Genomic DNA, 15,656 nt, shown 5'->3' on the forward strand with positions numbered 1-15,656 from the left:
GGGGGGGGCGGGGCACGCAGGTTAGGAGTCTGGCTCTGGAGTCGAGAGCCTGGCTCTGGAGTCGAGAGCCTGGCTCTGGAGTCGAGAACCTGGGCCTGGGTCAAACTGGGCTCATCTTCGCTTTGTGTCCTCGGGCAAGTCTCAGAACCTCTGGAGTCCCAGCTTCCTCATTCATAAAACAGGAACAATGATATGAATATCAGTCATCTTATAGGTTTGTTGTATTAATGAGATTCAAGAGCACATCTGAAACCCGGAAAGCCTGGGACAGCAAAGTACTCAACTGATGAAAGCCACTAGATTATTAGCTATTATGAATCTGGCTTTAAAAGCAAGTAGAGTGGTACTTTTTTAAGATGCCATGAAGAATTTCCCTACTTCCCAAAACAAATCGTTTCAGGGATACACTGCCCCAAATTTCATAATCGGAGATAAATAATTTTGAATTCCATTTTTTATATTGATAGGTTAGGTTTTTAGAACTCTTGCCGAAAACAATGAGAAAGTGCTGGATGACATCAATATAATAACATCATCTTGAAAGCACTGAAGAAACGACTAAATAATGAAACATACTAGGCCCAACGCTGGGGTAAATCCCGAACCTACAGAGGGAAGGGGGAATTCCCACAAGCCAAGCCACCTCTGCCTTGAGGGAACTTGCTCACCCAGGAAACGTGGGGTTCAAAAGTTCAAAAGTCAAGGTCCAATTGGCATAAGGACAGATCTACAGATCAATGGAATAGAACTGAGAGCACAGAAATAAACATATACACCTACAGATAACTGATTTTGGACAAGGTTGCCAAGACAATTCAACAGGGAAAGAACAATTTTTTTAACAGACGGTGCTGGTACAATGGGATATCTATATGCAAAAGAACGAAAATAGACCCCCTACCTCATGCCATTTACACCAGGTACAAAAATCAACTCAAACTGGGTCAAATCCTCCATATACGAGCTAAAACTACAAAATTCTTAGAAGAAAACAGGTGTAAATTGTCATGACCTCGGACAAGGCAATGGTTTCACAGATAGGACACCAAAAGTACAAGCAACAAAAGAGAAAAACAGATAAATGGGTCTTCATCAAAATCTTTGTGCTTCAAAGAATAGCTTCAAGACAGTGGAAAGACAGGGGAGCCTGGGTGGCTCAGTCGTTAAGCGTCTGCCTTCGGCTCGGGTCATGATCCCAGGGTCCTGGGATCGAGCCCCACATCAGGCTCCCCGCTCTGAGGGGAGCCTGCTTCTCCCTCTCCCCCCCTCGCCCCCCACTTGTGTTCCCTCTCTCGCTGGTCTCTCTCTGTCAAATAAATAAATAAAATCTTTAAAAAAAAAAAAAAAAAAGACAGTGGAAAGACAATCCACAAAATGGGAGGAAATATTTGCAAATCACATATCTGATAAAAGACTTGTATCCACAATGTATAAAAATATAGAAAGAAAGAACTCCTACAACAATAAAGACAAAATACCCAATTTAAAAACGGACAAAGCGGGGGGCGCCTGGGTGGCTCAGTGGGTTCAGCGTCTGCCTTCAGCTTAGGTCATGATCTCAGAGTCCTAGGCTTGAGCCCTGCAGCAGGGAGCCTGCTTCTCCCTCTCTCTCTGCCTGAGCCCTCTGCTGATGCTCTCTCTCTCTCTCTCTCAAATAAATGAATAAAATCTTTTTAAAAATGGACAAAGGATCTGAATAGACATTTCTCCAAAGAAAATATACAAATGGCAATAAGCACTTGAAAAGATGCACAACATCCTTGATTAATCATTAGGGAAACACAAATCAACACCACAGTAAGATACTTCACCTCTACTGGGATGGATATAATCAAAAGGATGGATTCTAACAAGTGTTGTTGAGGATGCTGATAAATCAGAACCCTACTACATTGCTGGTGGAAATATAAAATGGTGCAGCCTCTTTGGAAAAGAGTTTGATAGTTCTTCAAAAATTAAACACAGGGGCACCTGGGGGACTCGGTCGGTTGAGCATCTGACTCTTGATTTCGGCTCAAGTCATGATCTCAGGGTCATGGGATCAAGCCCCATGTTGGGCTCTGTGCTCAGCATGGAGTCTGCTGGTCCCTCTCCCTCTACTCCTACCCCACACCCGCTCACGCTCTATTTCTAAAATAAATAAATAAAATCTTAAAAAAAAAAAAAGTTAAACACAGAATTACCAAATGACCCAGCAACTGCACTCCTAGGTATATAACTAAAGAACTGAAAATATATGTACACACACACAAGATATATATAGATGTTCATAGCCGCATTATTCATAATAACCAAAGAGTGGAAACAACCCAAAAGTCTATCAACAGATGACGGAATTAAAAAAATGTATATATGCATACCACGGAGTATTATTCAGCTGTGAAAAAGAATGAAATACTGATTCATGTCACAACGTAGATGATCTTGAATACATTATGCTAAGCGAAAGAAACCAATAAAGAAAGGTCATATATTACATGATTCTACTTATATGAAATACCGAAAACAGACAAATCTAAAGAGTTAGCGAGTAGATTAGCAGTTGCCAGGCCAGGGAGTAGGGGAGTGGAAAGTGGCCACTGATGGATACGTGTTTCTTTTTGGGGCAATGAAAATGGCATTAGATAGTGGGGACTGCACAACCACTGAATTGTAACTGTATCCTTCAAAAGGATGAGGTTTATGGTATATGAATTATAGGTCAATTTTAAAAAGGGAAAAGAAAAGAATCAAGGCATTTTGCTTATTCCCACACTGCACCAGGACAGCCTAGACAGTGGGAGGACTCCAGAGCCCAACTCCCTGAACTGAGTCCTGGCTCCTCTGGCTAATAGCTGAGGGACCCAAGCAAGTCACTCAAATTCTCTGTGCTTGGGTTTCCTGTCTGTAACGTGGAAATGGCAAGACGACCCACCTCACAAGGTTACTGGGAGAGATAAATGGGAGTGATGCGCAGAATGCCTGATCCATAGAGGGGCACTTACTATTCTAAACATGGTGTCCTCAAAGCAGGTATTCTCAGTGGGGACCGTATCCCCCGAGTGGGCAAAAACTGGTTTGAGGGTGAGGGAGGGGCTTGGGGGGGGTGAAAAAAGTTCTAGGTATCACAAGGGTTTGTGGCCCTCCAAGGGTGAACCCAACCCCACAAAATCTTATTCCTTACGATGTCATTCCTCTCCTGAGACAGAATTCAAATTGAATCTAATGTTCCTCGTTCAAGAAGCCATCTAAAAAGCTGGGAAACCCCCAATAAATGCAAGTCTTTATGGTCAAAAGGTTGAAACCCACTAATGGGTCTAGAATATTTGGAGAAAGAGAACCCTCGGAATTTTCTTTTAGCTCTACGGGGAGCCTTCCCTCCACCTGATCACCGACTTCTCCGCCTCCCGCCAGACAGGCAGCCAGAGTGAGCCGGACTCCCCTGACCAGCATTTCAGTGGGACTCCGCACCTCACGTCCGACACCTCTGATCCAGGATGAGAACAGGGGCTGACAATTCGCACAAATATTTAGCTGATTTCCAGCTTTGAGGATGGAGGAAGGATGTCAGCTCAGGAGGATGAGAAGATAAACTCTGGCCTTGGCAGGCAAGAGCTGACTTTGCAGAGGAGGGTGAACGGGAAACGTGCAAAGGAACAGCGCAACCGACCTCCCACACAAAGCTAACAGCATCTTTGTCCTCGGGGCTATTGCTGGCAATGCACGCGTGAGGAGAAATACTCAGCCAGGGGAGACCCAGCCCCGACTTCAGTTGTTCAAACGCTGATTTAGCACCCTGCTGGAGAGGGCACGGGTGTGCAGCAAGGCCTCAGAGTAAGCATTTAGTGTAAAAGGAGCCAATACTTAAATTCTCAGACAGCCCTGAAGGAGGAGAGATAAACGAAGCATGGGGAAGGACAGGAAGCAGCCAGGGAACAATACACACCCGCCCCTGATCAGGTTTCTCCACTCAGCCAGCTGTTCCCTCACCTAAGTGCATTTCCTCTTTGTAGAAACGGGGTCCATGAGCCACAGACCATGCAAACTCCCCAAGCTGCGCTGTGTCCTTCATCAAAGCAAAGCCAGGCTGTCACCCATGCATCCAGCGGTGTTTGTCTAAAAGCAAACAGGGTGCTTCCAGTTTGCATGTCAGGGTGGAAACAAAGGGATGGAGAAAGAAAGGGGAAGTCACACCAAAGGCTTACTCCCGAAGATCAAAGTGGAGGAAGCCCCGGTCAGCCCTAAACAAAGGGACTTCCTGGCAGAAATCCCTTCCATAACCAAAGCTCATGGCTTGCAGTTACCTTGATGACAGGAGGCAGCGGTGGACCTGCTCTACTCAACACACGTCCACAAGGAAGGCCCAGGGCCAAGGGGCACTACATTACATGCCCCGGGGTGGCTCTTCAGTGAACTGTCCTTCCCAGGGCTGCCTGCAGCATGGGTGGGGGGGGGCAGTGCTGAAGTTCTCCCTCAACTCAGCTAGGCCACGGTACCCAGATCTGCCGCCAACTTTCAGTCCAGATGTGACCCTGAAGGTATTTTTTTAGATGAGATTAATTTTTTTTTTTTTTAAAGAGGGGGGCGGGCAAGGGGCAGAGGGAGAGAGAGAATTCCCTGACGCAGGGCTCCATCTCACAAGCCGGAGATCAGGACCCGAGCCAAAATCAAGAGTTGGAAGCCCAACCGACTGAGCCACCCAGGTGCCCCTACGTGTGATTAATTGATTGGATGAGGCCCACCCACATTATGGCAGATAATCAAAGTCCACTGATTTGTTTATTTATTTATAAAAGATTTATTTATTTGAGAGAGAGAGATCACACACATGAGCAGGGGGAGGGGCAGAGGGAGACAGAATCTCAAGCAGACTCCCCACTGAGCACGGAGCCTGATGCGGGGCTTGATCCCAGGACCCCAAGATTATGACCTGAACCAAAAATCAAGAGTTGGCCATGCAACAGACTGAGCCACCAGGAGACACCAAAGTCCACTGATTTAAATGTTAAAGACCTTCTGAGAAAAAGACTGAGGGTCCCCCAAGGAAGAAGGAATTCTGCCCCCCCAGATGACCCCCTGACTCAAGCAGCCACACCTACTCTTCCCTGGGTGCCCCACCTCTTGGCCGGCCCTGCAAATTCTGGACCTGCAGACTCCACAATCAGGTGAGCCAATTCCTTAAAATAAATGTTTCTGTCCCTCTCTCCCCGCCACCTCCCCCCCATATATGTATATATATATATATATAAACATATATGTATATGGGCGTGCACACACCATGTGTACAAGCGTGCACACACACACACACACACACACCCCTACCCCCGCTGGCTCGGCTTCTCTGAAGAACCCAGACTGAAACAAGTTCAGTTTAAACTAAAACAATCTGTTCTGCGGAGTCAGATACTTGATGTTGCTAACGTGTCTGGCTCTTATTCCTTTCTTCCAAACCAACTTAATTACACGCTAGGTTTTTAAAATTTCTAGCGATAAACTGGATGAAGGAGGGTGAGGCACGCAGACTATGGGAGGAATGTGAAGCTCGGAGAGTGAAGGAAGGCGGTTATCCCTGGACCTTCAGGTTTGGAAACACAGAGGACAAAGGATGGCTACAAACTTCATTCTCACGCTCTATTATTTGAAAAGATAATATGCCCGGGGCGCCTGGGTGGCTCAGTCGGTTAAGCGACTGCCTTCGGCTCAGGTCATGATCTCGGGGTCCTGGGATCGAGCCCCGCATCGGGCTCCCTGCTCGGCGGGAAGCCTGCTTCTCCCTCTCCCACTCCCCCTGCTTGTGTTCCCTCTCTCGCTGTCTCTCTCTCTGTCAAATAAATAAATAAAATCTTTAAAAAAAAAAAAAAAAGAAAAGAAAAGATAATATGCCCTACGGCGCTTTCAGGAGAAGGGTGTTGGAAAATCAAGTGACAGGATAAAGGACGTCACGACTACATAGCTAGCAAGAGCTGACACGACAAGCTTGCGGGTGAAACCACATGGGACTGCAAACCCAGGACTGACCAGACACCCCAGAAGAGGGGGGCCCAGGGACCTTAATTTTCTGAGTACCTGAGAGTCAGTCAGTCAGAAAATAAGAGAAATACCCTTGTTGTCACAGCCTTTTTACTTTCCTTGTGTCCTGGAGGAGTCCCATAAGCCCCTGAGCCCCCCGTCTAAGTTGTACTGCATTAGCCTCCCCAACCGCTCACTGCCCACTTCCCATGCCCATCCCACCAATGCTGGCAACCTGAGGAAGAGCAGAAGTCTTAAAAGACATCCCAAGTGTGGAGCACCTGGGTGGCTCAGTCGGTTGGGCGTCCACCTTCGGCTCAGGTCATGATCCCAGCGTCCTGGGATTGAGCCCCACATCAGGCTCCGTGCTACGCAGGGAGCTTCTCCCTCTCTTTCTGCCCCTCCCCCAGCTTGTGCGCACACATGCTTTCTCTCTCAAGTAAATAAATAAATAAATCCCCCCCCCCAAAAAAAAGACATCCCAAGTGTTCTTGTTACCCATTGCGGAGTAACAAAGCACCCCAAAATGTAGTGGCTTAAGCTACTCATTTATTTTGCTCAGTCTCAAATGTGGGCAGGGCTTGGCAGGGACAGTTCAACTCTGCTCCATGAGGCTAGGGTGCCTCAACTGGGCCCGGATGATCTACTTCCAGGATGGCTCCCTCACATAGCTGGCAAGTTAGAGCTGCCCACCAGCTGGAGTGTCCTTCCTTGGCAGCAAGGGAGTTGAGTTCCAAGAGCCCAGGCAGGAGCTGCCAAGGGTCTTAGGATCTCGCCTTGGAAGTCCCATCGCACAGGACAATCTACTATGCTGAGTCCCTGCCAGTTCCTGTCCCTCCACTCAGCGCGTGAATGGCACGTCCCCAGACTTACATGCTCGCTCAGCCCGGGCCCCTGCATGAGAAGGATGCATGGAGCAGAGCCCGGAGCAGAATCATAGCTTGAAACAGCAACAGCGAACCTGCTGAGCCTACACATAAGCCGAGCAAGAAACCAAGATTTGTTGTTAGGAACCAGTGAGATGCTAGGGTCATCTGTTATTTCAGCAGAGCTGACCAAAACAATGCACAAAGCTGCATTCCTTACAGCAGCCCCTCCACCAGTTCTTCCTGCCGTATTCCCATCTGCACGAATGATCCCCCATCCACCAAAAACTACCGTCCCTAGGATAAAGCCCCAAATTCTTAATGAGTGTACTTAAACCTTCTGTGATCTGTGCCTTAGGTGCATTTGTTGTACTAGTGAAGAATATTCAGCTCTGCTACATAGAGAACAGGAAAAACGAACGGCATGGACGCAACTCATACATCAAGTTAGTAACTTACAAGACATGCTGAAGATCGATGACGTCAACGGAACATACATGTAATGAACACAGATAAAAAGGAAAGAACAAAAGGGAGTATTACCCCTAGTCAGAGAGTCATGGACAGACCAAGTAAATGTTAACTATCAAGACACAAATCATGCCACCTCCAGATTGACAGTTGTCATCCCCAAGTCAGCCACCCAGTAGGGCCCCATGTGTGTAGTCTGCCTAGAAACAGACGAAAATCACAACTGGCACACAGCTCTTCCAGGCATACAGGTCCTGAGTCTCCCCAACAGAACAAGCGTCCATCTGCTGAGCCCCCTGCTTTAACCTCCTCTCTGGCCCTTGCAACTACACTCTCGGCAGGGAAGGTTGTATATACAGCAAAGAGCAGGACGTGTAAACACTGCAGAGCCCAGGATCCGGGGATGCAGTCCTTCCACGCGGCAGGCACCTAATCCTAAACGTTAGCCAATCCCAGACCTCCCCACGTGCTTCTTGTTGCATGTTTTGAAATGATTTAATGAGCTGTGTGATTCACGTAGCTTAACTTGGGCTGCAAGCTTCTCTACTCTGGTACGGCTGGGAGAGCCTGCCCGGTCAGGCTCTTTTTTTGAAGATTTTATTTGTAAGTAATCTCCCAATGTGGGGCTCAAACTCACAACCCCAAGATAAAGAGTTTCATGCTCTAGCGACGTAGCCAGCCTGGCACCCCTGTTTCTTAGAAGCTACTGCTGCATCTAGATAATTTCCCACACAACAGTCCAGCCCCATCGTTCTCCTCCGGCCTTATCTTGGGCCACTCCCCCTACTCATGTTACTGTAGATGCAACTGTACTCAACCAGTCCCCAGGTGCAAACCTCCGTGTCCTTCTGCACCTGCCGTTCTGCTGGGAAGCCCTTCCCTCCTCTGCACCAAATTCCTGTTTTTCCGTTAAAACTCAGATATTACCTCCCCCGGAAAGTCCTTCCTGACCTCACCCCTATCTAGATAGGTTGCCCACCACCACCACCACCCCATCCATGCCCTCCCATTGCACTTGTCCTGAATTGTAATTGTTCATCTACTGAGCTGTCTTCCCTCCCACACTGTGAGCTCCTTAAGTTGACGGGGACCATCGTCTCTGAATGCACCTTGCATCTCCATAGGACACATAACTCCAGCCCTGGCACACAAGCTGGCATGTAATAGGCACTTGATAAACCCTGGATGAATGAATGAATGAATGTCTTGATAGCGAGTACAAGGAACATAAGTCAATTTTTGGCAACAAAAGAATTATGTATGACTTTTGGGTCATCGATTCTTACTAAACAAGACTGCTAATGTCATTACAGAAGATACTGAAAATTGAGCTGAATCTACCATGCTCCACTGGTATTTGTTATGGAACCTTAGCAAAATAATTGGAACAGAGTAGATGTTCAATAAATATGTTAATGAATGACTTAGTGAAAATACAAATATATGAATGCTACATTTTTTTTAACAACTAAATTCCTAAGATTCATTTATTTGTTGTTGGGGTCTGTAGGATGACCACAAATGAAAGCCATTTGACGGGCACCTGGGTGGCTCAGTCAGTTAAGCGTCCAACTCTTGGTTTTGGCTCAGGTCATGATCTCAGGGTCCTGAGACTGAGCCCCGTGTCAGGCTCCCTGCTCAGCAGGGTGTCTGCTTCTCCTTCGCCCGCTGCCCCTCCCCCCTCTTGTGCTTTCTCTCTCTCTCAAATAAGTCAATAAAATATTTTAATTTTTTTAAAAAAGAAAGCCATTTGAGATATCCAAAATTCAAGAAGATATTTTAAATATCTGTAAGAGTTACATAATCCTAGAAATATGAAAGAATGTGACATCTCATCAAGTTCAAAAGTCTTTCTTACATATATATTTTCAATTTAATATCTTAGGGTCCTGTTAAACTCAAATGACCTTTTTTTTTTTTTAAAGATTTTATTTATTTATTTGACAGACACAGCGAGAGAAGGAACACAAGCAGGAGGAGTGGGAGAGGGAGAAGCAGGCTTCCCGCGGAGCAGCACGGAGCCGGATGCGGGGCTCAATCCCAGGACCCCGGGATCACGACCTGAGCCAAAGGCAGCTGCTTAATGACTGAGCCACCCACGAGCCCCAACTCAAATGACTTTAGAGTTAAGTGCAAAATACATAGATTCATAGAAGCCCCCCAAAATGCAAAATCCCATTAAGCAATCAACCCAAATGAGAACTGCAGAGTTAGTGAGCTATGAGATCAATTTCTTTTTTAAAGTAGGCTCCATGCCCAATGCAGGGCTTGAACTCACAACCCTGAGATCAAGAGTTGCATGCTCTACCAACTGAGCTCAGCCAGGTGCCTGAGATCAATTCCTTTATAAGTTTTAAGGCCCAACTTATAAAATGAAGTACAGTGTAATAGCCAGAGTGGTCAAAAAAATAGCTCTGAATGTCTCCAGCTCCTGGTTGCAAGACCCACCAAACCCTCTGATCATAAATAAAATGAATTATCTGGACAGTAGCTGTCTTCCTTTCTACCTCAGAAAATTAAGAAATAAGTTGTTGCCATTAAGCAAGATCTTAATTAAATCTTCATTAGAACATATGTTAAATGAAATGATAACTGTGAGAAATGCTAATTATCTCCCAGTATCTAGTCCTTCGTTCTTCCCTTCAACCCATGACTGTCCAGCTAGGACTGCAGTTCTCAGCCTGCCCTGCAGCTAACAGAACAGGTGCATTAGTGGCCTGTGAAACTTTTGGATCAGAGTTTTTAAAGAGGAAGCTGGCTGGCCCCCACCCCCTCTTTTCCCCCAACCTGGGGGGCTAGAATGTGCATAAGGCCGACAACAGTGGCGGGGGTAGTACGAACCAGCCTCTACCTAGAGAGTGAATGAGGCTGGCAGAGGGGAGATGACAGAGCAACACGACAGAAGGGAACTGGGTCCCTGGATGGCCTTATAGAGCAGAACCGCCTCGCTGAGGGAGAAAGAAACTTCTAGCTTTTTGCTCTGCGGCAGTTCTGGGTCTCTGTCACAGTAGCTGAGCCTGCACCCTCCGTAACACAGTAACTATGTTCCTTCAGATGCTCTATGTCTTTGAACCCCATAAAGATGTACAATTAAGGAACAACAATTTAGGAAATCAAGAACACAGCAGTCACATTTTGTGTTAAGGAGGAACCTGCACCTATTTTACGTAATGGCAATATTTTAGAAATTTTGGCCTTGGTTTTAAGGTGAAATCTTACTAAATAAACAAGTAATATTAGCATATCTAAGAAAGCATCAAGCTTACTCTACGTTTAATAATTGATAAGAATTATGTAAGTGTTCAGAAAGATGATGTTTGCTCACCCAGATGACTTACGTATTTAAAAAGAAATTGGTTTGGGGAGGGAGAAGGTAGGGGCAGGGGAGGCAGAATAGGTGGTTAGACTCTGGGGGATCACATAGGTACACATGTTCCATTTCCATACTCAGTGGTGAATTCGTGGGTATTTATTATATAATTTCAAATTCGTCAGTGAATGAGGGCCATGCATGAACCAATGATGAGAGTACATTTTGATCAAGGATTAGGATTAATCCAAGTCTGTGCAGCTAGAGTCCCAAAATAAAAGACAATGTTTTAAGATATTTGAGCTTCTAAACAGGACAAATATTATTCAGAAATTCCACCAAACGTGATCACAAACTTTTGTTAAATTTCTAAGAATGGTAAATTAGGACTTAAAAGCCCAAATCAGAACAATTAGGTTACCATGAACGGACTCTTCATAGGTTAAAAAAAAAGCCAAGTATTGGCCATTTCACGTTTCAACCTATTTGACAGAAAGAGCAAGCGAGCACAAGCAGGGGGGAGGGGCAGAAGGAGAGAGAGAAGCAGGCTCCCCACCGACCAGGGAGCCCGATGCGGAGCTCGATCCCAGGACCCTGGGACCATGACCTGAGCCAAAGGCAGATGCCCAACGACTGAGCCACCCAGGCGCCCCCCAAACAGAGCAGAGTTTCTTGCTCTCCTTTAAATATCTTTACCCATCTCGTGGCCCTTATTTCAGTCTACCTTGAATTCTAGTCAATTTTTGCCTAGTCTTCCTCCTCTCTTCCTTTTCTCTCATCCCAATACAATGGCTTAAAGATGGTGTTTGTAAAATGGAAATCCAGTGACGATGGCTATCATCAGCAAAACCCCTGCTGGATTATCAAGTGGCAGGCAGGGATCACATGGTGGCTGAGTGAAAGCGGCAAGGCAAGGACTCATCACAGATACCCGAGGGGAAGACACCCACGAGAGGGGCTTAGGTCAGACTTCCACGGGGCCTAAGGGCATGACCATGTCTGGTGAGAAGGCACCCCCTGAAGCTTGAGCAAGAGTGTGTTTCCCTGGATTTGTGTCTAGAAAGAGAACTCTGGCCATCAAGAGGAAAACCCACGGACACAAGACAGGACAACATTTCCATGGTTTAGACCAAAAGATCTGAAGCTGAGCACGAAACAAGGAGTGGAAATGAAGGAGGCGAGTGGAGACGGCCGGGGAAGGGGCATCAGTAGAATTTGGACCTGCATGGCGGGAAGGACGCAGGAGGTGAGAGGAAGAACAGGTTGGGGTGTTCCTCTGAGACTCTCTTTTTTTTTCCATCAGAGAAATAGAAGCAACTACTTTTAGACAGGTTATTAATTTTGAAGTGTTTTCAGAATACTCCAGGGGAGATGTCTAGGAAGTGCATGGCGATGTAAGTTAACCACTCGGGCCGAATTGAAGAAGTGGAGGGATGGGCTAGATGCCCCTCCAGCACGCTGCCCAGTGAAAACATGATGGGAGCCACAAACACAAGCCACCCAGGCAGTTTTTCTAGCAGCCACATTAAAAAAAATAAAAAGAAACAGGTGAAAATGATTTTAATAATACCTTTTTCTTTAACCCATAATGTCCACAAAAGAGGGGGTCACAAAGGCCAGGAAAGAACAGGGGAAAAAACAAATTTACTTTTGGTTAATATACATCATTTCCTTTTGGGACACAAGTGAAGAACATGTTACTCACAGTTTCTGAAGAGGAAGCCGGTCTCTGTAAACTGTCACCTTGCACCCAAATGCTCTCTGTCACAAATGCTATGTGTTCTGCTTCAAGTATAAAAGGAGAGACAAGAAACAGGGCCCATTTGTTCAAGTCATCAATGGACTGGACAGAGGGAAAGAAACACACAAAAAGGGGATTCAATATCACTTCAAATCACAACTGTCACGTATATCAACATCTGGGACCTCCCCTCCTCTGTAATTCCAGGTGGGATCTAAATAAGTTAATCGGACGCTCTCCTCCTACATACCACATTAACCCTGAGCTTCTGGTTAAACTGTGACTGTTTAAACACCTGCAAGATCCCTTCTATGATCCATGACAATTTTAACATCTCTAGATATGTGTGATCTACCATTAATTCTGAAGCTGGGCTTACCCCCACCATTCCTTACTGCTTACAGCATGAGGAGCTTCCCAACTCACAACTCAGAAGCACATTTAAAGGTGAGGAGGCTCAGGAGTGCATGCCGGTCAAAAGAAACCCATTACTAATAGAAGCCTGAAGAACTCTTCTTCCATTTCCTCTAGCCATTATAGATAGCATCAGCATTGGTTATCAGATTGGATTTGTCCGTTTATCTGTGCTCTCCCTCCTGAAACCTCTCTAAGAGGACAGTAAGTGAATTTTAAAGGCTTTAAACCACTAAAAACAATGCATATCCAGAGCAGAAAAGCTGACCTCTAAGGCTGCAGGGGGTGAGCCCTTTTATCACCACCAAAAAAAAAAAGGTCGGGCTCCACACCCCGTTTACCAATTCAAATCTGCCCTTTTGATCCCGGAGGATCAAAAGGTGTTTCCACCTGGCCTAGTAACCTGGCACATAGTACACTATTAATAAATATCTACTGAACTAATTAATGAATGAAAATTTGGGGGAGAGAAAATGCCTCTCCATGGGTTAACATAATTATCAATATAGCAGTTAACAGGGCGCCTGGGTGGCTCAGTTGGTTAAGCGACTGCCTTCGGCTCAAGTCATGATCCTGGAGTCCCGGGATCGAGTCCTGCATCGGGCTCCCTGCTCAGCGGGGAGTCTGCTTCTCCCTCTGACCCTCCTCCCTCTCATGCTCTCTGTCTCTCATTCTCTCTCTCTCTCTCAAATAAATAAAATCTTAAAAAAAAAAAAAAAATTAAAAAAAAATATAGCAGTTAACAACAAAAAAGTTGTCCACCTTACTCAAACACAGAACATGTGTATATTAAACAAAAAGCTTAAAATTTCCAGTGTGTATAAACTCTTTGGTTATAGTTATCAATTTCTGTGGGAATTTCAGTTATATAAACATACACATTCTATGCATCTGGTTCTAAATATATGAAGTAAGGAGACAACAAAGACATAAGATTCATTTCTGTAAAGTTACTTTAGTCCAGGTAGACGGACAAGGTAGCTAGCAAACCAAATCTGTAGCCCCACCATATTCCATAGCTTACATCAACAGTAGCTAATCACAAATAGGTTTTCCAGTCACAGGCCTTACCCATCAGAGCTGAAACCCAACAACCACGAACCACTCCTTCATTCACTGAAATACTGAGTGACTATCACAGGGCAAGCTGCTAAGCTAAGCTAAAAAGACCCAATTCCTAGGGAGAAAAAGATAAAAACTAGAAATAGGAAGGGTGATTTAAAGTGTATGAGGGCACAGCGCAGGCCCATCCCATCTAGTGTGAAGAATGAGGAACATCTCCTTGAGACAATGATATCTGAGCAAAGCTCTAGGGTGAGGCAAAGTTAACTTCAAAGCGCAGGAGCATAGCATCAGGTTCCAGAATCCCTGAAAACCCAAAGCTGGCTTGGCAGGGGTGCCCCCACAGTAGGCTGGAGCGGTAGGAAAAAAGCTGAAAAGCCCTGGTTATAGTTATGGTAGTTAACAGATCAGTAAAGTCATGGAGATGTTCAAAAAGTAAAACTGTCTTCCAAGAAAATTAAAAATATTTACATCTCAACATTTTTGAATGTCCAAAATGTTTACTCTAATTGAAATCTTTTTTTTTTTTTTAAGATTTTCTTTATTTATTTGACAGAGAGAAAGCACAAGCAGTGGGAGCAGCAGAGGGAGAGGGAGACGCAGGCTCCCCGCTGAGCAAGGAGCCTGATGGGGGGGCTAGATGCCAGGACCCCAGGATCATGACCTGAGCAGAAGGCAGACCCTTAACGGACTGAGCCAACCAGGCACCCCTCTAATTGAAATCTTAAAGTTTATTTTTTTAAGTAAATGAATCCAGATTGTAAACCACTGCAATAGAAAAATGCACCCCTCAATTTTTCTTTATTTTGTTATTTCTCTCAATCTTGGTTCCTTGAGAGAATTAAGCCCTATTGAGTTCACTGAGCCCTCAAGTGGAATGAGTGTCTCGCTGTCTTGCATCTAAGTGGTCCTACCTAAGCACTCTCTCAGAACTGAGAGAACAGTTACTCATTTTCTGTGTGTTATAGTATACTAACAAGGAAGGGTATTTTTGATTTGCTAGTAGCACGATATAATTCCATACTTAAGCATACAACAAAGTATTCAAACCTGAGATAAGATTTTAATTCCCACGCGGGTGTTATGGTTTCGCACACGTAGAAAATCTTACTTTAATGGTAAAAGTGAGCCAACTTTCCGGAGGGAAGAGGAAAGGGAAACAAACCGATTAAAAGCAAACACTTTTAAATGCTAATGAAAACAGAGTTTTGTCAGTGGAAATCTGGGCAGAACTGCACCGTGAAGTCCACCTCCAACAGCTGAATGGATGGAACTGCTGTCCCTTTTTACAGAAAGGGAACATTAGTTTTGCTAAACGACCCGCAGGTGAAAGAGCCTGCTGAACTTGCAGCTTTCAGGGTAAGTACTGGGTCAAAAACAAAGTCTGTGTGCAAACCGGAGTCAGAGATGCAAAGTGGGGCGCCCTGGTTGGTAAAACTCGCCACTGACAGGGCCGTTTTGTCCCCTCGGAGATATCTGACAGAGGCTGACGATCTGCTGTCTTTCTGTGAATTCAGGTTCAACCCAAACGCAGCCACAGTGGAGGAGAGGATGTCAGAAAAGACCCTCCAGGTGGGCAGTGCTACTCGCCAGATTTGGAACGGCAGGAGCCATGCATCCCCATACAGTCGACCCGGCACGCCGGGGACAGTGTCGCCTGGCGCAGCTCCGGACCTCTGGTCCCCCCCGTCCGGGTTCCCGAGGATATCGCACGCAGAGGCAACCCCGGAGCCCGGCCCCCGCACGGACCCCAAGCCCGCGACCTCCCGGCTCGCACAGCCCGGGCGCAGCGCGGGGCCGGCCG

The 15,656-nt window shown here is 45.9% G+C and overlaps 1 protein-coding gene across 3 annotated transcripts in view; it reads right to left on the reverse strand.

The window, feature by feature from the left end:
• Positions 1–15,656, reverse strand: part of HLCS (holocarboxylase synthetase) — a 221,246-nt gene that overhangs the window by 190,840 nt on the left and 14,750 nt on the right. For all 3 annotated transcript variants that reach the window (XM_032392696.1, XM_032392695.1, XM_032392693.1), the window contains exon 2: positions 12,341–12,478. Coding sequence is in view for 1 of the 3 variants with exons in the window: in XM_032392693.1 (XP_032248584.1) it covers positions 12,341–12,478 (138 nt within the window). In the remaining 2 variants the exon portion in view is untranslated. The remainder of the gene's footprint in view (positions 1–12,340; positions 12,479–15,656) is intronic.

Source organism: Phoca vitulina, unplaced genomic scaffold, assembly GCF_004348235.1.
Source record: "Phoca vitulina isolate PV1807 unplaced genomic scaffold, GSC_HSeal_1.0 scaffold68, whole genome shotgun sequence".
NCBI lineage: Eukaryota > Metazoa > Chordata > Mammalia > Carnivora > Phocidae > Phoca > Phoca vitulina.